The 21772-nt window shown below is 38.9% G+C and overlaps 6 protein-coding genes and 1 long non-coding RNA gene across 15 annotated transcripts; 4 read left to right on the forward strand and 3 right to left on the reverse strand.

Moving 5' to 3' along the window:
* Positions 1-60: 60 nt before the first annotated feature.
* On the reverse strand, positions 61-1910 carry Rad60. Its single transcript, XM_064692265.1, has 6 exons — positions 1778-1910; positions 1140-1708; positions 962-1074; positions 726-904; positions 449-659; positions 61-383 (listed from the first exon to the last, which is right to left on the reverse strand). Exons 1-6 carry the CDS (start codon positions 1827-1829, stop codon positions 296-298), a joined length of 1212 nt encoding a protein of 403 aa, XP_064548335.1. The 5' UTR covers positions 1830-1910; the 3' UTR covers positions 61-295.
* Positions 1911-2177: 267 nt separating this feature from the next.
* Positions 2178-4609, reverse strand: NijC (Ninjurin C). 5 transcript variants are annotated; one of them, XM_064692269.1, is made up of 3 exons: positions 4349-4609; positions 3095-3271; positions 2178-2378 (listed from the first exon to the last, which is right to left on the reverse strand). In XM_064692269.1, exons 1-3 carry the CDS (start codon positions 4382-4384, stop codon positions 2178-2180), a joined length of 414 nt encoding a protein of 137 aa, XP_064548339.1. In that variant the 5' UTR covers positions 4385-4609. The 5 variants fall into 5 exon arrangements, with proteins under 5 accessions (XP_064548339.1, XP_064548338.1, XP_064548337.1 ...); XM_064692268.1 differs by lacking the exon at positions 2178-2378 and adding an exon at positions 2407-2716 and having other exon boundaries at positions 4349-4572; XM_064692267.1 differs by lacking the exon at positions 2178-2378 and adding an exon at positions 2822-3025 and having other exon boundaries at positions 4349-4573.
* LOC135435289 (uncharacterized) lies at positions 2251-3725 on the forward strand. 2 transcript variants are annotated; one of them, XR_010437362.1, is made up of 3 exons: positions 2251-2391; positions 2496-3301; positions 3366-3725. It is a non-coding gene; the product is annotated as an uncharacterized LOC135435289 (long non-coding RNA). The 2 variants fall into 2 exon arrangements; XR_010437361.1 differs by having other exon boundaries at positions 2496-3725.
* Positions 4610-4735: 126 nt separating the features above from the next.
* On the reverse strand, positions 4736-7245 carry Arp1 (Actin-related protein 1). The gene is made up of 6 exons (XM_064692266.1): positions 7093-7245; positions 6200-6264; positions 5966-6140; positions 5758-5909; positions 5154-5700; positions 4736-5090 (listed from the first exon to the last, which is right to left on the reverse strand). Exons 1-6 carry the CDS (start codon positions 7138-7140, stop codon positions 4947-4949), a joined length of 1131 nt encoding a protein of 376 aa, XP_064548336.1. The 5' UTR covers positions 7141-7245; the 3' UTR covers positions 4736-4946.
* LOC135435288 (uncharacterized) lies at positions 6295-6888 on the forward strand. The gene has a single exon (XM_064692272.1). It carries the CDS (start codon positions 6387-6389, stop codon positions 6792-6794), a length of 408 nt encoding a protein of 135 aa, XP_064548342.1. The 5' UTR covers positions 6295-6386; the 3' UTR covers positions 6795-6888.
* A 124-nt stretch (positions 7246-7369) lies between the features above and the next one.
* On the forward strand, positions 7370-9345 carry Su(fu) (suppressor of fused). Of its 2 annotated transcripts, XR_010437360.1 has the most exons (3): positions 7370-8560; positions 8620-9013; positions 9072-9345. XR_010437360.1 is itself a non-coding variant. In XM_064692264.1 (2 exons), the coding sequence occupies exons 1-2, from the start codon at positions 7460-7462 to the stop codon at positions 8938-8940; spliced, it is 1422 nt and encodes a 473-aa protein (XP_064548334.1). In that variant the 5' UTR covers positions 7370-7459; the 3' UTR covers positions 8941-9055. The 2 variants fall into 2 exon arrangements, 1 of the variants encoding a protein (XP_064548334.1); XM_064692264.1 differs by lacking the exon at positions 9072-9345 and having other exon boundaries at positions 8620-9055.
* Positions 9346-9741: 396 nt separating this feature from the next.
* kar (monocarboxylate transporter 10-like protein kar) lies at positions 9742-21653 on the forward strand. 3 transcript variants are annotated; one of them, XM_064692261.1, is made up of 7 exons: positions 9742-9919; positions 11499-11887; positions 19034-19398; positions 19456-20239; positions 20309-20401; positions 20462-20560; positions 21002-21175. In XM_064692261.1, the coding sequence occupies exons 2-7, from the start codon at positions 11530-11532 to the stop codon at positions 21004-21006; spliced, it is 1704 nt and encodes a 567-aa protein (XP_064548331.1). In that variant the 5' UTR covers positions 9742-9919; positions 11499-11529; the 3' UTR covers positions 21007-21175. The 3 variants fall into 3 exon arrangements, with proteins under 3 accessions (XP_064548331.1, XP_064548328.1, XP_064548329.1); XM_064692258.1 differs by lacking the exon at positions 21002-21175 and adding an exon at positions 21320-21653 and having other exon boundaries at positions 9743-9919; XM_064692259.1 differs by lacking the exons at positions 9742-9919; positions 21002-21175 and adding an exon at positions 21320-21653 and having other exon boundaries at positions 11192-11887.
* Positions 21654-21772: the final 119 nt, after the last annotated feature.

Here is a 21772-nt window from a genome sequence, read left to right on the forward strand (position 1 = left end):
AGAGCCCTTGTCATTTCAGCAGCAGCTTGACACCAATGTAACTCTCTAATGAACCAAAAGTTACCATTAAACATTTTATTTGCTAGCTCTAGAAAAAAAAACAATGTTTACAGATTTTGCGATAGCCTAAGAACTTTGGGTTCGCAATGGGTTGTTCGTTAGTCGAACCTAAATATTTACAAAGTAAACTTAATATAAAAGCAAAACTTATGAATATTACTTTTAATACGTATTTAGCTATTGGGCTCTTATAAATATTTAATTTAAATTTAAATAAACTTAAAAGTATTTTTTATCATTTCGAACAAAAATCAATTACTTCATTGCCTTCCATATCCTGATTTTTGGGCGTATCGTCTGGTTCCAGTAATTCGCCATCAAAACTACAAAGAATAAGTAGATTATTAAATAACAAACGTATTTATAGTAATAATAATAGTATGCCTACAACAACTTGAAACCCTGAACATCGCATTCCATTTCTTCTGCGCACTTGATGTATAAAATCTTGAAAGTTTCCGTTTTTTTCATTGGTATTATCAACGGTTGCTTCCACTTATCGCATTGCACTTTTAACTGAAATTTCTTAGGTTTACACATAAGATTTGTATCTTGCTTGGGTTCAGTTTTATTTTTATTCGATTTTATAGCGCGACCACCTATAAAAATAAATGTAATCACCAAATAAAAGCTAAATTCATATGTAAATTAAATTCTGTACTCACTCAATATGTGATAGACTTTCACGCCCACGCTTATCGGTGACTCCGTTGGGCTTATAAAAAGATCATCCATGTTTATAACAATATCATCTACAGGTACGACGTTGCGTTTCGAAACTTCCTTGAACATGTGCGCAAACTTTTGATGTTGCCTCAGCTTATACAATTGCATTTCACCAAGCCTGAAAAGAATTTTGATTAAGCTATGTTTTAAGTATGGGTTTCATATAAGTGCACACCAATTCAAATTGATCTCAATGATTGGATTATCATCATCAAAACTATTAACGGCTTTAGCTGACTCTTCTGCCAGGGCCGAGTGTGAATCCTCCTCGTCCGAGTCTAGGTTTACCTTCAGTTTCAAGAGATGTTATGTTAATATCTACTCGAATATAGTAAAACTGTTGATTTACTTACAAAGCCCTCAATGCGTGGGAAAACAGCTGAAACAAGATCAATGGAATCCACAATACGTGATCGGGCTGCAAACTCAGCTGTCTGCTGACGACTTCTACTGGACGCAGGTATATTTACTGTCTCCGAGTTTCTTGTTTTTGCAGCCACTGTGCTCTTTTTGCCACGAACATTTCGTTTCTTTGGGGGAGAGACCTTTACAGCTACTGGAGCTTCTTGATCATTATCTTGTTCGGGTGTGGGCAGACGTTTACCCAGCGATGAGCGCGTGCGCCTGGCAACTGGCAAAGCATCAGTTGCTTTGGCGTTAGTTTTGTCTTGCCTTTGCTCCATTTCATAAATCAATTGCGAGACAGGTGACAGAGCAGCACGTGTAGCAGGCGCCGGCGCCTCCTCCATTTCATTATTGTTGGATTCCTCCTCATCTGTTTGCTTTTTTCGATTGCCTGCTCTCGCCTTGGACTTGGGCTTTGTGACTTTTGCTGGTTTCTTGATGAAATGATCGCTTTTAATAAAATCGTAGTCCGTTTGCCTGGACTCTTGGTCCTCCACAAACTGTTTTTGAGGAGCAGCTGCAAGTCGAATTATTCAGTTTTGTTAAAAAATTACGCCAAATATGCTGCTAAAAATTTTGCACTTACCATTTAACCGTTTTACAGGCAAATTAAAAATATCACAATCATCGTCGGACATTTTGGGTTTAAAGGGTGCGTAACCGCTAAAATTAAATTCTTTGACGTGCTCTGGCTGGAAAACTCCTGAAAACCCTTAAGAATAAAACCAATACCGCCAAAAAGAAAACTGAGAGACGCTGCTGAAAATAAATATTATATCTATCGACTATTGATAACTTAACAGCTGTTGCTCTCAGCAGTGTTGCTGTTGCTGTCAGTGTGTACACACCAATATAATAAAACGCAGTATTAAAGTTCTTGATTTAAAATACTTAAAACCTGCATGAAAAAGGACTATTTAAAATTCTTATATCTAAAAGCATATATATTTTTAAATTTCAAAAGGCTTCTGATTACAACATCGAAATTAGGTTTTGAAAACTTCAACTTCATCGACTTGAAATGGTATAGCTGGATCCAAACCAAAATTCATTTTTATAATATCACAGAACACAGATAAAAATATGAAGGCATCCACAAAATGATTGACTGTATAAAGTATTGAACGATTCTGCGACTTGGCAATGCTGACAAGAGATTGAACAACTAGTAAAACTCCTGCAGCCACCTGCATATAAAAAGTAAACAAAAATAACGATATTTATATACCGTTTTTATTTGTTAGAAATCTTACAAAATATGATTAATGCTGTTTTACAAATTACTAATCATCTTAATTTTTAAGTCTACTTTGTACTATAACTACGGTACTTTAGCATGCTGATCGATGAGCCTAAGAGGCTGTGACGAATACTCGATGCCGAAACCAGATATTATAACATTCACAACTGATATTACAAAGATGACCACCAATATGACATCGTTCAATATTATTGCTGCCGTCTGGTCTTGCTGCTTGTTAATATTCAGACTGCCGATGGCCACAAACATAATTCCGACCAATAGCTGTTCAAATGAAAATTGAAATTGTTTTTAGAGAGCAGCGAATGTTCCCACGGATCGGATCAGTTATTAATTTGATATAGTTTCGTAAGCTCTAGATATACAATTTTAATTGACATCGTTCAAAAGATTGCCCTGTGGCGGGGGCAGGCGACTATCAAAAGCCGATATGAAAAGATTTATCATTGTGGTAAAAAACGCAAAACCGGTGCGCACATGATTGATCACATTGGCCGATTGATGGAACTCTGGCTGATGCATTCGGCAATCCCGCAATAAACTGAGAGACAGGCTTAATACGCCCGACAGTATCTATGACATTGGAGAACGAGCCGTTACAACCCCAAAGCCAAGGAAATCAAATAGAAATTGACTATTTACCTGCATAACAATTGACAAGCTAATAAGTATAAGCATTAGCTTGTAGAATTGATGCTGTTCCCCGACCTGAAGTATATATTTCAACTGAGATGCGTTTGCCGTCAGCAAAGCTATATCCAGCATGCCCTGGGCTATAGTTTTTTTGGTCGCATAGCGATTGGCATCCATGGCTTTCATCTGAAAATATGCATCAAAAACAATAGACAGGTTAGTTCCAATAATTCGAAATCAAATTCTCAATACATTTACACACTGATGATGCCATCTTTAGAAGTATGTCTGTTCCCCTCAAGACTCGAACTAGCTGTGAAGTGAATCTGCTCTTGTTCGAATTTTTAAAATTTCTTATCTTTGCAATTGTTCTGATACATTCATGTGCCTTGCTGATAAACACAACTCAAACCAATTAGTTAAAAGTGCAAATATATTCTGCTGTAATGGGTACAAGGATAGAGACAGCATCTATTGAATAGTTGTACGCCTTTTGACAATCTTTTTAACGTAAGTTTTAATCGAAGAAACAACTAAATATCGTACCTGCCATGCATTCTGTACAGGTTTCTGCAAGAAACAAATGACATATCAACAAAATTACGGTATTCAAATAAATAAAGTTATGTAAACAAAAGAACATATTAATTGCTTTGATTGCTATGCTAATATATTAGAATACTACTAACAAGAATTACCCGGCTTTGCGCAGGCAACGTATTCAATTGAAGTTGGAAATCTGTGATGAGAGGCTTGAGTTTTCGAAAAGTGTTTAACAAATATTTAATGAATACTTCCATGGCGCAAAAAAATAGGCAGTAATACAGTCAAGAACAAAAGATTTATAAGATATATATATATAAATTTCCATAATTATCTTCACGTGCCCTATTTGTAATTGTTTTGTAAATTATAAAATCAATAAACTGACACACGCCTGTCAGGAATAAATATTTTATTCGCACAGCACATCTGAATTGTAGATAATACAATATGCATTAATATATGTATATCTATGCTGAGACATACACACACCTATGTACGTATGTGTATACGCAAGGCAAACAGGTATCATTAAGGTGCACGAATAGCAATTGCAACAAAAACAACAATTGTAGAAATATTTGTTTTTACGAAAACGTGCGAGATTCACAGGATTTTCTTTCTAGTACAGGTTTAACAATAAGTATAGTATGTGAAAAGTCAAGTATGATTATAATCTAGTCTCGAGCTTATCAATCTGTATATAATATTTGAACTTGCCTCCGTTTCGATGACTCTCCCCTCCAGTTGAGCCATTGTTAAGTTTTATATGCGGTTCCACGTCGATGCGTTTGCGAATGTCAAAATATTCAATTCAGTTGTGTTTTTACAGTCCGTGACGAAAATTTGCAGCTCGAACAGAAACTTGTATAGCCGTTGCCATGGAGATAGTTGCCCGAGACACAACCGAACGAATAAACAACCGAAAACCAACTGAAATCATTTTGCGCGTCATCCATGAGCTCAGCTGAACGAGAGAGCTCTTCGTAGCTGACCAATTAAATAAACGGCTCAGATATGGCATTACGTATGACTAATGTATGGGTCTATTAATTGCCCACTGGCAAACATTCAATTCTGGCTGCATTTGATATCGATTTTAAAATATTGTTTTTCGAGTTTAGTCTTTATTTTCTATGCCGCGTAAGCAAATTCAATAAATAGCATTTTTAAATACTTTGCGCCTATTTTATGCATAACACATACATGCAAAATTATTTCAAATTTGTTTAAGGGATATTTGATGTTAGCTGACACATGGTTTTGATACAGAGTTTAATAAGCCTTTTACACATAGCGTTTAAATGAATTAAACAAACTAAAAAGTCTTTCTGTGCACGGCACGTTGCCCTTCCTCCTCAAACTCTCGCTTCGATACCCACATCTTTTTAAAAGTATCCAGCGATGCCAGAATTGAGCCACCCATCCATGTGGAATATAGACGTTCCTGTGGCGCAGCAATCTAGGAATCAGAACCATAAACATATTTTAATATACTATTGCATAATGTAGTCAATCCAATTACCCTGATTTTCAGATCCTTTGCAGAGTGTTTTCTCAGTTCGGAAAGTAAACGATCACCGAAACCTTTGAAAAGCGTTGAACCACCCGACAGTACAATGTTTTGATAGAGCATTTTTCTGAGATCCATATCCGACTTTTCAATGGAATACATAAGCACATCGTGTATTCCTTCGCACTCCTCGCCCAATAAATCTGGTCGGAAGAGCACCTCGGGCGCACGGAAGCGCGCCTGTCCAATTTCGAATGTCTTGCCATCTGGCAATTTATATGCAAACTTTTCAGTCTCCACAGCTTCCTCCTTTTGTGGATTGGTCGCCAAGTAGCAGACCTTCTCCTTAATCGATCGCACAATCTCAAACTCGGCTGTCGAACGGAAATTAAAGCCCTCGCGGCGTATGAGTGTTTTCAGGTAGCGCGTAACGTCCCGGCCGGCGATGTCCACACGCATAATACTGTGAGGCATGGCGAATCCCTCATAGATGGGAACTGCATGCGTCACACCGTCACCAGAGTCCAGCACAACGCCCGTGACACGACCAGTGGCATAACTGATGATATTCAAAGTTAGAAATGTTTGATGTGTATTGAGATATCGAATTTCTTACAGACTGAGTACTGCCTGCATGGAGACAAAAAGAGCTGGCGCATTGATGCCTTCAAAGAAGAATTCAGCGGCCTTTTCGCGATTACGACGCGGATTCAATGGTGCTTCAGTGAGAAGAACGGGATGATCCTCCGTAAAAGTGGCCAATTGTTCCTGTGATAGGCGTACAGCAATGAGTAACTGTTGATTTAAAAGCTATCTTAACTTACTTTACTATATATATAGCTCCATATGCGTTCCATATCGTTCCAGTCCGTCACAATGCCATGCTCCATGGGATAACGTATGCTTAGCAAACCGCGATGCTCCTCCGCCTTGGGACCAACAAAAATGTCGCCCTCCAAGGCACCGGCCATTACCCGAACATGCTTCGGTCTGCCAATGCTAGTGAAATACCATGATTAGCTTGATTCGGACTTGCGTTGTTCTGTAGCAATACTTACTAATTGGGAAACCTGCACTTTGGAATGTGCTCGCCAGCAAAGCCGGCTTTGATCACACCGGAGCCCTGTAAAAGTATTCATTTAATATTTGTATCAGACATTCAAAAATATTTTTGTACACGCAACACACTAGTTGTTCATTTGTTTATTTTTTTTTGCTTTCATTAATTTAAATACAGAGCACAGCATGGGCTCCCGAAGTATTCCCCAGGTTGACATGCTGGGTGTGTCAAAGAGCTTACGTCTTCAGCGCAAACCGATCTTGAAATTCGTGCCGCTAATTGGACTTTCGTGCGTCAACTACAGGGTTCTGGAGGAACTTGATTATTTCTACTTAGATTGTCAGAATCACAGGGATTACTATCGTGATCCGGTTAATAAGATGCAGCGGTCGAAACTATTTGCCTATCACCACGATAATTGTGGCACCAAGCCAGATAGAAATTATGAGGCTTTAATTAGACCCGGCTATTGGGTTAAAGAACGCCAGCCGGTGGTGTATCCGGAGAAATATAGTCAACGCATGAATCTGGGCGGAAGCATACGCATAGATGCCCACTTCTCAAGGAATTCGTCCACGGTGTTCAAACGTTAACTGCACCAAACATTATTTTGTCACTCAATATTTTCGATGCTAAATTTTATGCACTTCTTATTGGGCACTTTCAGTAAATTGTAGTAAAAATCAAGCTTTTGGCCATTAGTCATTCTTCACAGTTGCATACATAAACAGTTGAAAACTTCACGGACAAAGGGACGGGCAGTGGCAGTGGTAGCTTGGCTTATTCGTGTTAGTTGGTGATGTCACTTGTCAGTGCCAGAAAGGTTGACAGCTTATATGGCAATTGCCTTTGTTTGGCTTTATTTGATGTTCTATGCTAGGTTTCACTTACGTTATCTATGACCACAGGCTGATTGACTACGACATCATAGGGCTCCATTTTGTGCGTTTATAAAAGTTTTGCAAATTTTTCCTATTAAATCGCGGTGTCGTGTGCAGTGTGACCGCGTTGTGCATGGGTGAGAATACCAAATAAACAGCTATCTAAAAATACTAGAAATTAATACTGCACCTTTTCTTAACTAACCAAACAGCAGGTTAGAAACAATAATATAGTATATATATAGTTTAGAATCAGCCTGCAGTCACTTGCTCATTAATTACTAAGCTGCGTACCTATTGTGTCTATCGATATTATCGATCGGGTAATCGATGATTTTAGTTTATTTTTTTTGTTTTAACACGAACGTTTTGTTATTATGGCTGCACCAACAAATTCAGAAAAGAATCCAGAGCTGAAGCCACCGCCTGGATTGAAGTCTCTCATTGATCACTTGATATCTGTCTATCCGGATCAGCCGAACCCCTTGCAGGTGACGACACTGCTTAAATACTGGCTAGGTGGCTCCGATCCGCTCGACTATATAAGCATGTACAGCAACAGGGGCCAGGGCGAGGGCGAATCAGAGAGAATACCCCCGCACTGGCATTATGTTAGCTTCGGGCTCAGCGATTTGCATGGCGATCAGCGCGTCCATCTTAAAGAGGAGCACACCACCCGCTCGGGCATGGGTTTTGAGCTGACTTTTCGGCTGGCTAAGACTGATGCTGAGCTACGCCAGCAACAGGAATGCCCAGAAAAACCGCTCAGGCCACCAACCTGGCCTGCAAATCTGCTGCAATCTATTGCGCGCTACTGTTTCCAAACTGGCAACGGTCTGTGCTTCGGCGACAACATCCCTTGGCGCAAGGGTTTGGACGGCAGCACCAATTCGCGCATGCAAAGCCTGTTGGTGGCACAGGATCCACAATTGGGCTCAATTGACACGCCTTTTGGCACTGTCGACTTTTGTCAAATAGTTGGCGTAACCGAGGAGGAACTGGAACAGGCTTCACGCTGGAACGGTCGTGGCGTCTTGAATTTTTTGTCTAAAGACGCACAGACAGGCGGCGATTGGCTGGTTACCAATATGCAGCGCATAATGAGCGTATTCGAATTGTTTCCCGAGACATTGCTTAATCTGCAAGACGACCTAGAGAAACAGGGCTCCGACCTGGCTGGCGTGAATGCAGAGTTTACGTTTCGTGAGCTTAAGCCAACCACAACCATTAAAGAGGAGGTGGATTTTCGGTGCCTGAACGAGCGCTGCGCCAGCGAGGAGAATAATCGACAGCTGACTGAATCACAAATGAAGCGCGAGGAGCCCAGTTTTCCACAGTCTATGTCGATGAGCAGCAACTCGTTGCATAAATCATGTCCGCTGGACTATCAGCCACAGGCGCCCGATTGCATATCGCTGGATGGCATTGAAATTACGCTGGCGCCTTATGCGGCTAAGTACTTGCTGCTGGCCATAAAGGTAGACGCGAGATATTTTTGAGCTACAGTGTATCAAGATTAATGTCTTTGCTTTTTAAGGATCGCATACGTCATGGCCGGCATTTCACATTTAAGGCACAGCATCTGGCCTTGACCCTGGTCGCAGAAACTGTAACGGGAGCCGCCGTCACCGTTAGCGAACCCTTTGGCGTGCTTGGCTATTGGATACAGGTGCTCATACCAAATGATCTAGTGCCACGCATGATGGAGGCCTTTCGCAATGCACAACTAGATGGCAAAACGGAACCCACACAGCGTCTGGAATTCGATTGGCCTGATAAGCACTTTAAGCTAATTGTAGATCAGCCGCCCTGCGCGCTGCCCACGGCCATGTCCATTGAGGCGGCGCCTGTGAATTGAAGAGCGACTGTTTAAAAAGCTCAATTCTTAGTATTATACTTACATATAACTAAAATGAATCTTCCAGTAACACGTAAGTTTTAAATTTTACTTTTAAATCGAATATATTTATACTATAGCATATTATATAGTACACACGTTTGTGCGAAATACATAAAAACTCAAAAACCACTTTGCGTACTCGCATTGTGTGTGGATTTCTTCAAAGGAAGACGCCACAAATGCTTCAATCGGACTCATCTTGTTGAGTTGAAATGTCTACTAATGCTGGGGGGACTACTTTGATGTGTGGCTGCCACAACGGATATGTTCAATTTATAATATACAAAAAAAAAGAACATGTCTCAGTGTTGTCCGTGGACAATAAACTTCAGTTTCTAATTCTGGGAATTGAAATCAATTGAACCTTTTTGGTCGCACAAAATCCAAACCATTTATTGATATGTTAGATACACCAATTGATCATGTGATTTGACTAAAAATAACGGATGCATCCCAGTTCATATAGTTGGGAATATTACGTTTGATTGGAGTGCGTTTGTCTGCTTTGGGTATGTTTTGTTTATGTGTCCATCCTCGCGAGGCCGTTGCCAACGTTACCGCAAAAACAGAAGCAGCCGTCGATTGCTTTTTGTTTACTACAGAGAACGCTCGCAATCTCACGGTGTGTGTGGGTTGTGTGTGTTGTGCGTGTGTGTGTGCTGTGCTTGGTCCGCCGTCTCCGATTAGGCGCCTCGTGAGTAAGTGACAAATTTGTGCAAAAAAAAAAGAAACAGCTCGTGGAAAATAATTGAATTATTTTTCATTCCGTTGCCGGCAACGCAAGCGCTCGGTTGTGTGTGGTTTCGTTGGTTTCGACTCGTTGGCGGCTATCAAAAAGTCTACGTCTTGGCATCCAGTGGCGGCGAAACGCGCCGTACAGTTCCCAAGGGGATCAACAAAACGTTCAACACAAAGTTCGAGTGCATTTAAATACGCTGTAAGGCAAAAGTTTCTAAACCAAATACACGCTCATCTAGTTACATCAATCATATCTAGTTGGTTTATTGCGTAATCGCGTGCTACCTTCGATTTTTGGTTGTGACCCCCCCTGAAACGCACATTTTGGCGCTTCGTCGGACACGTGCGCCCTGATAATGCTCCCTTGCAAATGGGTGCAAACAGAAACCGAAATATGAACAGATTTTACAACTTTGTTGAGCTCGCATATCATTGAAAATTTAGCTGTTTGTCGCGTCGTTGACTTTGGCATTGTTGTGGGCAAATTATTTTTGCATAGTTTTAACTTTTCGTTTGGCTTGTAATGCTAGCCAAAAGTTATTATTGATAAAACATTTCTTGTGGTCGTGTTAAAAGCTTAAATTCTTGCTGACACGATTGTCTTAATATTTATATTTATATGTGTAGGCTTACATTAGTATCTGTGCTTATATATGATGTGTAGAAAATTCCATTAGCCATGGCCATTAAACTTCACCATTTAAATAAGTCGCTGTTCTATGTTCAGTCAATTTCTAAGATATACTACATATATAATAACTAAATGTTGATAAACTGCGTATTTATCCCTTTAAAAAGCAATCTCTATTGTTTCTAAACGATGCCTCATAAGTAATTCGTTCGTCTTAACTGAAAAATTTCAAGACATTATCTTTGAAAGTTGTGAATCAAAAAACATGTGTATGCGCTGGCAGGGAACAACTGGAAGATACCCTGCACTCAGCTGCATCTTAGCACTTGCTTCTACGTATGTACTTATATACGAAAACAGACACACGTAAAAACACAAGTTTTGTACTTTTTTTCTACTGTACAAAAAACGTTCTTAGATAACTTCTGTGTCAGATCTTGATAAAATTTTAAGAGCATAAAGAAGGAATTTAAATATGTTCACATTCCAAAAATAAGGAGTCTTCTATTAGTAGGGATATGGGCGAAGATATCAAATAATGTAACGTTCTTGATTTGCGTAGACTATTCTATAAAATGTCAATATGTTTAACTCTAACTTCTACAAACCAAAAAACTAGGTATTGAAATGAAAAGATATTCTTGTTCTGCATGTAATATTCAAGGAGCTAAATACATTCCAATTTTAAATCGTGACCTCTTCCATTTTCTGAAAGTATGAAAAAAAAAACTGATAGATTGCCTGGGTATAATAAAAAAATGTATACAATACATAAACACGTAGAAACATACAGATATAGTATTCTTATATAACAAAGTATTCATATGTACAATAAATTATTACTTAAAACAATTAAATTTTCAATTCCTTCATTTATTGATTGTCGCATACGGTTTCTCTACCATCAAATGTTCTCGAGCGTTGGAATACTATAAATACCATTCCATCACAAAAGTCTCAATTATAGTTGAAAATGCGCCGTGCAAATAAAGATAATTACAATTAAATCTAAAATCGCGACGGTTTACGGTTCAGCAACTGTTTGAGAACCCGTTCAGCTTGCGCTGCTTAGCCATAAACCGCACAGACGGATCAAATCGTAGATAGTGCCGGAGGCGAGGCGTGTTGTAATCAGTTGAAATTTCAGAAACCGCACGGTTTGACATCCAGCCGCAGCAATGGCCGAGAACGAACCGCTAGACGAGTCAGCCAGTCAGCCAAATGGTCGGATTGTCCGTGCCGAAGAACTTGCCAACGGGCACGCATCGTTGGCCAACAATGGGCAGCTGCACAGAGCCACAGCCAACGGCAAGAGCCAGGCGAATGGCGTCCAACCACACATCGAGGCGCCCTGCTGTCGAGATATACACGGCAAGGAGCCGCCGGATGGCGGTGCCAGGGCCTGGCTGGTAATGGTCAGTGCGTTCCTATGCAACGGCGTCATCTTTGGCCTAATCAACACATACGGCGTGCTGCACAAGCTGCTAACGGAACGGCTGACGGCACAGGGCGATGCGGAGGCCAACAGCAAAGCGGGTAAGTTCGAACCGAGCCGGTTTGAACCCGGAATTCAAATGTTTTTATAAGCATAAGCTATACTTTTAAGCGAATTAGGCAGAGATAAACTAAATAAGTAAATGTGAATAGCCAAGTTTTGAACCAAAATTCAGTTTCATAGATGTGCTTTGGTTCGAACCGTGAGCCATAAACCGAACATATTTGCTGGGCCTGCAGCCCTGGCTGGAACCTCTGTTCACTTTGTCTAAGCAATAACGGGTTGTGGGCGAGGGGGTGAGGGGTTGGGGCAAACAATTTGCACACGGGCTTAATCCCTTCAGAGCAGGGCCAAAGGCAAATTGATTTGGAAATCGTGACACTCCTCGATTGATAGCAATTAGTCAAAAAAGCCAAAACAGATTAGTTGAGAACTGAACACTTGTTTTTCCCATCGAGTTGACAGCAATTCGAATGCATATTAATTACTTGGACAACATCTACACATAAATGCGTACAGATTTATGACCATAAACACATATGTACATACGTACAAACATACATACTATATGCATGGAAATAGTGATAAGAGCTCTGAACTCATAGCCGGATTTCAGTATATTATATGCGCTGATTTATGCAGGGAGACCAAAAATAATGAATATGTAATATTTGTATGCAGTTGTGTATAAGTATATAGAATGCGCAAATTTCTATTAAACGTTATCGGGCTGTATGTAAAATTGTTTGTAAGAATTTTGTTGATTTCCAATAGAATTTATTTGTAAAGCTAAACAAATCTTAATTTGTTTTCATTTGATAAGCAAGTAAGAGGTCTCTTGTCGGAAAAGCTCGACTAGGAGATACCCTGAACCTGAGTCGAGCTGTTACAGCAAAGCTTCTGATCTGGCGTACTTCTTCATTTCTTAACCAACTATAGAAAAAAAATTTTTCATTAATTTCGGTGCTTATTGTCCGATTTTTAAGCAATTTTCGTATTTGGGGGGAATGGAGAAAAGTAAAATATTATTAATCTGTCTACACTCTTAGAGAACCTACAAACTAAGTTTGATGCATTTAGCGACAAAAAATGTTAAACACGTCCTGCACTGATCATGAATATATACTTTATGGGATCAGAGCTGCCTCCTTCTTCCTTCTTCATACCTTTGCACAAATCAATCAAAGCCTTTTTCGGTATTTTCAATTTGTTCAGGGTATTAAAAATACTAATTTCAATCAATTGTCTTCAATAACATTAAGTTAACCAAAGATTTGCGTACAAATCTAATATAAGATAAAAGTTATCAAGTTTTCACACTTACAAATGCATAGCAGATGTATATATGTATTTATAATCGCAGTCACTCAATTGTAATGAAATGCAACTAAATATACGACTTGTTGTTTCTCTGGGAGTAATGTATTTTAGTAGCCCGATTTTGATAAGACTTTGTTAAAGATCACAATTAGTTAGCTGGGGAAGTAAACTTTTGTGCCAATTCGGGCTTTCCCTTTAACAGCAACATATGTGATGTAATAGCCCGATATAGCCAACATTTGCTTATAGGTCTTGGCTTTTCATAATAATTAAATGATAGAGTATGCCTAATATAAAAGTAGGCCTTGTTTTTTCGAGCTGTGTCGCTTTTGCATTGCTTATAATTCCCAATGGGTTATAGATTCGAGCTGTGGATGAAGGCTAGCAAGACTTAGTAGCAATGTATGCTGATGATAGAACTGGGCGGGCCTTTTATTAAATTAAATTAAATTAAATGTTTACGTCTTGTTGTTGCTTGACGTAACCTCTAACTGGCCAGCTTAAAAGATGTAAATATATTTATATATATGTATATATATATGCAATCAGAGATATGTATATACTTTTTACATTTTGTCAAACTACATGCTAAAATCAATTTTGTAGTTTTTGCAGTTAAATCATGTCACAGTTATGCGATCGATTTTCAGTCCAATAGCTAAAATTTGATATTTTCTTTCGGATATTCTCTTTGAAGAGTGTCCAATTAATTCGCATGTCTGCCATGTCTAGGATCATTTATTAATTTCCAATTGATTTTGTTAGTGTCACAAGTTTTGGCATGTTATTTGATGGAATGTGTTATTTAAGTGTTGGAATAGCTACGGACATACGATCTAAAGCGATATTTCTGTATATCTTGAGTTCAATAAAACTTGGCAGATGTAAGTGCTATGTGTGCATACAATTTATGTGTATGGATGTATTTATGTACGTATGTGTGTATGTGCGACGTCAAGTGAATTAAATTGCTGAAAGTTTATTGAATCACAAAACGTTATTCAACACCGAGTCGGCAATGACGATGTCAAGTCGCTGGAGTCGATGAGAGTTCAAAATTGAGGAGAGGCAAAAGGTCGTTTGCTGGGAATAATTTTGCGTGCTACACACACAAACCCACACACGGTGAACTATATTCTAGGAACTGGTGACGTCTCTGGAAAAAGCAAACAAAAAGTTCAATTGATTTAAGATTTGTTTGTCAAGGTTTGTCCATTGCTCGGCGACATCGCGCATACGCCGCGTAGAATGCGAGTGGAACGATGCTTTCAAAGAAGACCAAATGCAGTTGGACAAAGACAAAAGCCACTACCAAAGACGGCCGGCTAGCATAATGGGCACAATTGCGCATGCCGCATGCCACATGCCGCATGCCACTGACCCAGTTACTTGGTAGACTGGCGCTGACAAACGGCTCGGGAAGCCCCGCAAGTGGCGGCGCTTGACAGCGATCCTCTGGCGTTGGGTCGCGGTTATTGCTGCTCTAGCCACTGACTTGGTTGAGTGGATTAAGTTCCGCCATATGATTCAAGCTTCATGTAATCCGAATCCAAGCCGTCAAGCCAGCAGCGAGGTGTGCATCTTAAGAACTTTTGCATTTGACGCGCTTGCAATGAATTACCTTATGCCTAAGCCTTTAACCGGATTACACAGCTGAGCCCCAAATAAAACCAAATAGTATTATTTTTTTTTTCTTCAAAAAATAGTGTAATATATACTCTCTATGCTCTACTTGAACATTAGCTGCTAATCATAAATGAAATACAAATACTAATCTCTATATATAAAACTGTTTGTCCTGACTGACTGACTGATTGGTGATCAACGCACAGCCCAAACCGTAAGAGCTAGGAAGCTGAAATTTTCACTGTAGTTACCTTATGTGATGTAGGTGCACGTTAGGACGGGGTTTCGGGAAATTTTACTCGCAAGTGTGGAAAAGTCGCGAAAAACGTTTGTATGTAACTTTTTTGTTTACCATCCGATCGGCCTCAAATTTATTTTCAAAGGTCTTTGTTCAAATTCATTTGAGGGGTGTTTCGCACTTTTCGAAAAATCCGTTCCTCCTTGGTGGAAATGGGGGTCAAAAATTTGGTGGGTGACGTTTCGCCCTCAAAGAATTTCCAAGTATCTATATGAAAATTCATTTGAGACATGTTTTTCATTTTTCGCAGAATTCAAACTTCTTCGGGGGCAATGCGATTCAAAGATTTTTTGGGCGAAGTTTTAAGTTGTGTCCGATTTGCTTCAAACTTATTTTCAAAGCTCTACATAAGAACTTAATAAATACGTATTTCAGCGATTTGGGAAATTCCACCTGCAACAGTGGTAAATTGGCGGAAAACGGTTGTATGAAAGTTTTTTGTTTACGATCCGATCAGCCTCAAACTTATTTTCAAAGATCTTTGTTCAAATTTATTTGAGGGGTGTTTCACACTTTTCGAAAAATCCGTTCCTCCTTGGTGGAAATGGAGGTCAAAGATTTGGTGGGTGACGTTTCGCGCTCAAATTCGTTTCCAAAGATCTATAAGAAAAATCATTTGAGACGTGTTTCACATTTTTCGCAAAATCTAAACTCCTTCGGTGGAAAATGCATTTCAAAGTTTTTTTTGGTGAATTTTAAGTTTGCTGATTTTACATTGATTTTATAACATACGTGCCACGGGCAAAGCCGGGTTATACCCGCTAGTCTAATATAAATATTAAACAGATATAGAAAGTGATCGTGTAACTGATAACCCTTTAAACTGATAACAGTTTAATGAATATATAGCGATTCCATTTAATTCATTAAACCGTTAAACGAGTCAATCACCTTTCGATTGTTGGGTGGAAAGTCAAGGGCTCTGAGCGATTGCTATTTGTAAAATAGACTCCAAAGACGTCACTAGTTTAATTTATGAATGAAATGACAGATCTTTGTACCATGTATATTCTAATTAAAATACTTAAAACTGAGGCTCAAATATTTTACTTTTAAGTTTGAAGCATTTGTTGGCATTTGATTTGAACTGGAATGATTATGTATTCAAATTTATTCGTATATAAAATTTACATACGTATTTTTAAATATTAATTTTAAAACGAGACATTCTTTAATACATTCAAAAGAATATATGAGCATTAATTACGACTCACTTTTTATTTAAAAATTACAAATATTTAGATTAGTTGTTGCTAATTTTTTATTGTGAAACATTTTGCTTTAAAAATTAGTAATAATTTATCTCAAGATTTAACTCTAATAAATTCAATTTAATATAATCCAATTTTAATTTTAAAATATTTTGTATTCAATATTGTACATATTTAACTAAATAGTATATTTAAGGCGAAACGCTTTCACCTTTTTAATTTTTTGGAATTTGTATTTATTTGTATTTTATTTGAATAAAAAGTGCAGCCGATATAAATATTTGGGTAAACAATTTTTTAAATCCGATTCCTTTAAAAAATTACTCATATTTTATTATACTTAGTAATAATCTTGTAATACAATTGTCATGCCTTCTTATAATTATAAAACTTGGAAATGGTTACTCAACTTGAACGAAATCAAGAAACAACCCTTTACTTCTAACAATCGTATTGTTGTCTAGGCTTTTATTGCAATTTTTATGCACATGTCCTATATATGAAACTGTTTCTCATGCCCGCCAAAAACTTGATGCAATGCGGCTTTTACTGCCGTCAGCTTTGTTTAGTTTGATTTTAATAGACCTTTGGCAATGTTTCAAAAAGAAAGATAGAACAATTTGTACAGGTATTATCTAATATGTTGCCTGCACGCCCTCTCTATTTCTCTCAAGCTCTCTCAAGCATGCATGTGCAGGTATGTACACAAATGCTCTCTCTCTCTCTCTCTCTGATTGCTATTGCTGCCGACACCGGCTCCGTGTCTGGCTGTGGCATTGACATTGAATGTGCCCGTTCTCGTTGCCGGGTTGCCGCCATAGTTGCCCAAAATGCACGAGTATATCCGGCTAGCTGCATGTGGCATATGTGTGCGTGTGTGGGTGAGCGTATGTGTATGTGTATTTGTTTGTGTTTGTTGTGGGGTATTGATTTCATAGTTTGCTAGACAAATTGCGGACATCGTTTTCTAGCTGAATGTAGGTCAAGTCTAATTTTAGGTTAATGAGCCCATGCAAGCAGTCTAAATAGACAAAAATATATTGGTTTTGCACAAGACGCAGATACTTTTATGAGTTGCGCGGTTTTGGCCAATATTTGCAGCAGTCTTTAAATATGTACATATTTACATGTAATCTGCTGTTTATTTCTCGTGCGGAAGTACATATGTGAACAATTAATGCTCTTTCTTTTGAGCTAATTTTCATTGTTGACAGCTGCACTATTTACATCTGGTATTACTGAAAGTCGTCACCCGATTAAATTAACTTGTATATACATATACATATATGTATGTATGTGCATTATCATGGCTTTCGGTCATCTGCGAACGCTTATCAAAACTGGGGCGTTTATGGAACAAAGAATTAACCCAAATGTGTCAGTTAGGTGTTATTTCACGTGTGATTAACGATTGTGGCTTAACGCATCGTTTGAAAGCAAATGGACTAAATGACAAAGTACAATTGAAGATTATAAATAATAATGTTCAATAATCGAGGAAAACTCTCTCTCTCTCTCTCTCTCTCTCTTTCTCTCTCTTTCTCTCTCTTTCTTTCTCTTTCGCTTTCTCTCTCTCTCTCTCTCTCTCTCTCTCTCTCTCTCTCTCTCTCTCTCTCTCGCTCTCTCTGAAAGCATATCTTGGTTCCCAGATCTACTTGACACCCGCATAAATCCCATAGCTAACCCGTTGAGTCAGCGATCGGGCCAATTGGTCAATCGAATTAGGTTTTGAAAGCCCCTTTGACGGCACTCGAGCGTTCCAGCTTCAGCTATCCGGTTGGAAAAAACAGTTCAATTCACAATTAATCACAATTGCGTGAGATTCGATTTATTAAACGCAATTTGTCGGCTTCTATGTAACGATTATTGTTAATTAAAGAGAAAAAACAAAAGTCAGTAGAGGTGTCAAAGATTAAATAACCCTGCGGTATTTTGTAATCTGATAAAGTAATATAATATGGTGCTTTGAAATGGAATCATATCATTTAAAGGAATCATATTTAAGCCCATAATTGCTGAGACCGTGAGCGATATGATAAAGTGGTCCGATGTCTGTAAGAATTTTCCCTATATATTAGAAGCATCTTTCTATACCCTGAACCCATTAAAAATGGGTAAAGAGGGTATAATGTATTTGTGCAAATGTTTGTAACAGGCAGAAGGAAGCATCTACGACACCATAAAGTATATATATTCTTAATCAGCATCAATAGCCGAGTCGATCTAGCCATGTCCGTCTGTCCGTCCGTATGAACGCAAGGATCTCAGAACCTATAAGAGCTAGAGAGTTGAAATTTGTTTAATCGGTTTTTAAAATCGATATCGACATCCTGTTTTTGGACCAATTTCGGTCAATAATAAGCGCTAGAGTCACCAAACTTGACATGAAACCTCTTGTTTAGTATATATATATATCAAGTATCTTTCATTTTATAGCTATCTCCTCCTCCCCACTACTACCCCAAAGCTATAAATCAAGTAAATAAACCAATAAAAATACAAGCCACAATTCAAATGCAATTGACTTTTTGAGAAATATTCTATAGCACAATAAGATGTACTATAGAAAATTTTATCAGGATCGCCTAAGAAACACAGATATGATTAAAGAAAACGTGTTATGGCATTGCTCAGTTTAATATGATATAGTTTTTAAATCCAGGCGACTTCCATATAGTTCTGCAGCAAAATTACAGCCTTTTAATATTAATTATATGTTGCTTTGCTTGCAGCTTTGGTTGGCTCCTTGGCAATTGGCACCACCTTCTTCCTATCACCAGTCGCTGGATGCCTGACCGACAAGATTGGCCTCCGGCTCACCACCTTCATTGGCGGCATGCTCGCATCCGGCGGGCTGTTGCTTTCGTCATTTAGCTCGGACAATATCAGCGCCCTGTACTTTACATATGGCATCATGTTTGGGCTGGGCGGTGCATTAGCCTACACGCCCACGCTGGCTATACTGGGGCATTATTTCAAGCGCTATCTGGGCAAGGTGAGCGGCTTTGTAACTGCCGGATCAAGCGTGTTTACGGTTATACTGCCACCCGGCCTGGACTGGCTGCTGGGCAGCTATGGACTGGAGACGACTTTAAGGGTAAGCAACTGCCATTCGAATTGACCTGAACTTATCTAACTGCATTGTAACCTACAGATGATGAGTCTCATGGCGGCATTTATTATAGTCTGCTCGTTTGTGTACAAGCCGCTGCATCTGCCGCTGCACTCGACCAAGAAGAAGGATGGTCGATCGCGCTTAAATGTACTCATGCGCTCCATTATCAACGTGGAGATCTGGAAACGGAAGCGCTATGTCATCTGGGCCCTGTGCGTGCCACTGGCTCTGTTTGGCTACTTTGTGCCCTATGTGCACATGATGAAGTTTGTGGAGACCTCCTTCCCCGGCCGGGATGTCAATTTGCCGGTCATGTGCATAGGCATTACCTCTGGAATTGGCCGTCTCATATTTGGTGTCATAGCTGATATGCCCGGCGTGAATCGCATGTATCTGCAGCAGCTGTCGCTGGTCTGCATAGGCCTGGTCACCTTGTTGCTGCCGCTGACCAGCTCGTATGTGGTGCTTGTCTCGTTCGCCTTGATAATGGGCCTATTCGATGGCTGTTTCATCTCGCTGCTTGGTCCGATCGCCTATGAGATTTGTGGTCCCTCGGGCGCCACGCAGGCCATTGGCTTTCTGCTGGGCCTCTGCTCGCTGCCATTGACCATTGGCCCGCCCGTTGCTGGCATGATATTCGAGCGTACCGGTTCGTATACGCTGCCATTGATACTAGCCGGACTGCCGCCACTGCTCGGCTCTTCGCTGTTGTTCCTCATGCGTTGCGTGAAGGATGACTCCGCTGGCAATGATACGAATGGAGCTGTTGCTCGGCAAAATAGTGACATTGAAAACTCCTCCAATGGCGACTATCGCATGAGTGGTAAGCATTCAGTTATAAGTCATGCCATATGGGTAATTTAATAAAACTCTCATTCAATTTGCCTTTCAGCTGTGAAGTCTAATGCGCCGCTTATGGGCTCAAGTATCAGCGAAAATGGCGCCAAGTCCATTGGATATGCGATAACCAATGGATCAGCAACTGGTACGTAGGGTAACTAACATTCCCATAACCTTTGTTAATATGATGCTACTTTTATTGAAGCTGTCAAGTCGCAAGCACCTCTCATGGGCTCGACTACAGATGCAAATGGTGTCAATGGGCATGCCAACGGGCATTCGGATATGACAGATCCAGCAACTGGTTCGTACTCAGAACTCCAAACTAGTATTACTGCCTGCTGTTGCACAGATATTTGCGTTCATCCCAGTAGCTCGACTAACCCGCACTTTTCAAAACCCATCTCATCCCACACTGCTTTGCTTAATCACACTTCTAGATCCTTAACTGCATTAGACAATTCTAAGAAACGCCATTATAAATACTCGATTTACTGAGCCTTTGCGTTCTATATATAAATATAAATATCTTTCACTGCGGGTTTCAAGAAAATATTGATTTCTTTAAAGACACAACTTTAGATGATTTCAAGAAATTTTTTACCTACTTTAAGATGTGATATTGGTAGTATTTTATTTATGTTTTCTTATCTTGAAATTTTAACCCACCTTATAAGTATAGTAATTTTGTATGCACATAATTTTATTATAATTTGTTTAATTTGTGCAAACATTTTATTTTCAGAATAACATTTTCATCTTCATTGCAAAACACACGCATTCGAACACATTCATCTACAACTTTTGTATTGTTTAAATAATACCGATCTAGATCTAAGTGCTTTTTAGTGCTCGCTAGTTGCACCGAAATCTCTTATGTAAATAAATAAATGCAAGTTTACTTTATATATTATTTGTATATGCATACCTTTGTAATTTACTGCTGCACATTGTGTTAAATATTTTGTTTATTTTATTGGCTCACATCTACTATTGCATGGAGATTGTATATGATTAAATAAGATGATATCAATTAAACTTAATAAACATGTAATTCTTTCAGAGACACCCATCGACAGGCCAGGATCCTAGATAAAGTCGCTGTCGTCTGCTCAAAACTCAAAATTCCACAAAACTTTATCATTATTATTTTCTGCCATTTTAATCTATGATCATATCGCTAACAGCATATCTAGCGCATAAAGAAAGGTGTTCATTCATTTTTGACTACTGTACATATGGGACGATGTACAAATATTTTGAATAGACCTTTTGTTGGAGAGACTCTCGTGTACTTTATGTACATATTGTAATACTTATTTTTTTCATCAATGTGTATACTATAGGCTAAGACATATTTGAAATGCAAAATAAATCAATAATTATACAAATTAGAATTGGAAAAGTGTAAAGGAAGTTTATATTACTCTTAGAATATGCATATTTAAATCAGGAATCATAAACCAGAAACGAACTGTATTACGCGCACCACAAAAACCATATAACAGTGGATATA

The sequence above is a fragment of the Drosophila montana genome, unplaced genomic scaffold (assembly GCF_035044405.1).
Source record: "Drosophila montana isolate Dmon_TW-CO22-7 unplaced genomic scaffold, ASM3504440v1 contig_3541_1, whole genome shotgun sequence".
Taxonomy (NCBI): Eukaryota; Metazoa; Arthropoda; class Insecta; order Diptera; family Drosophilidae; genus Drosophila; species Drosophila montana.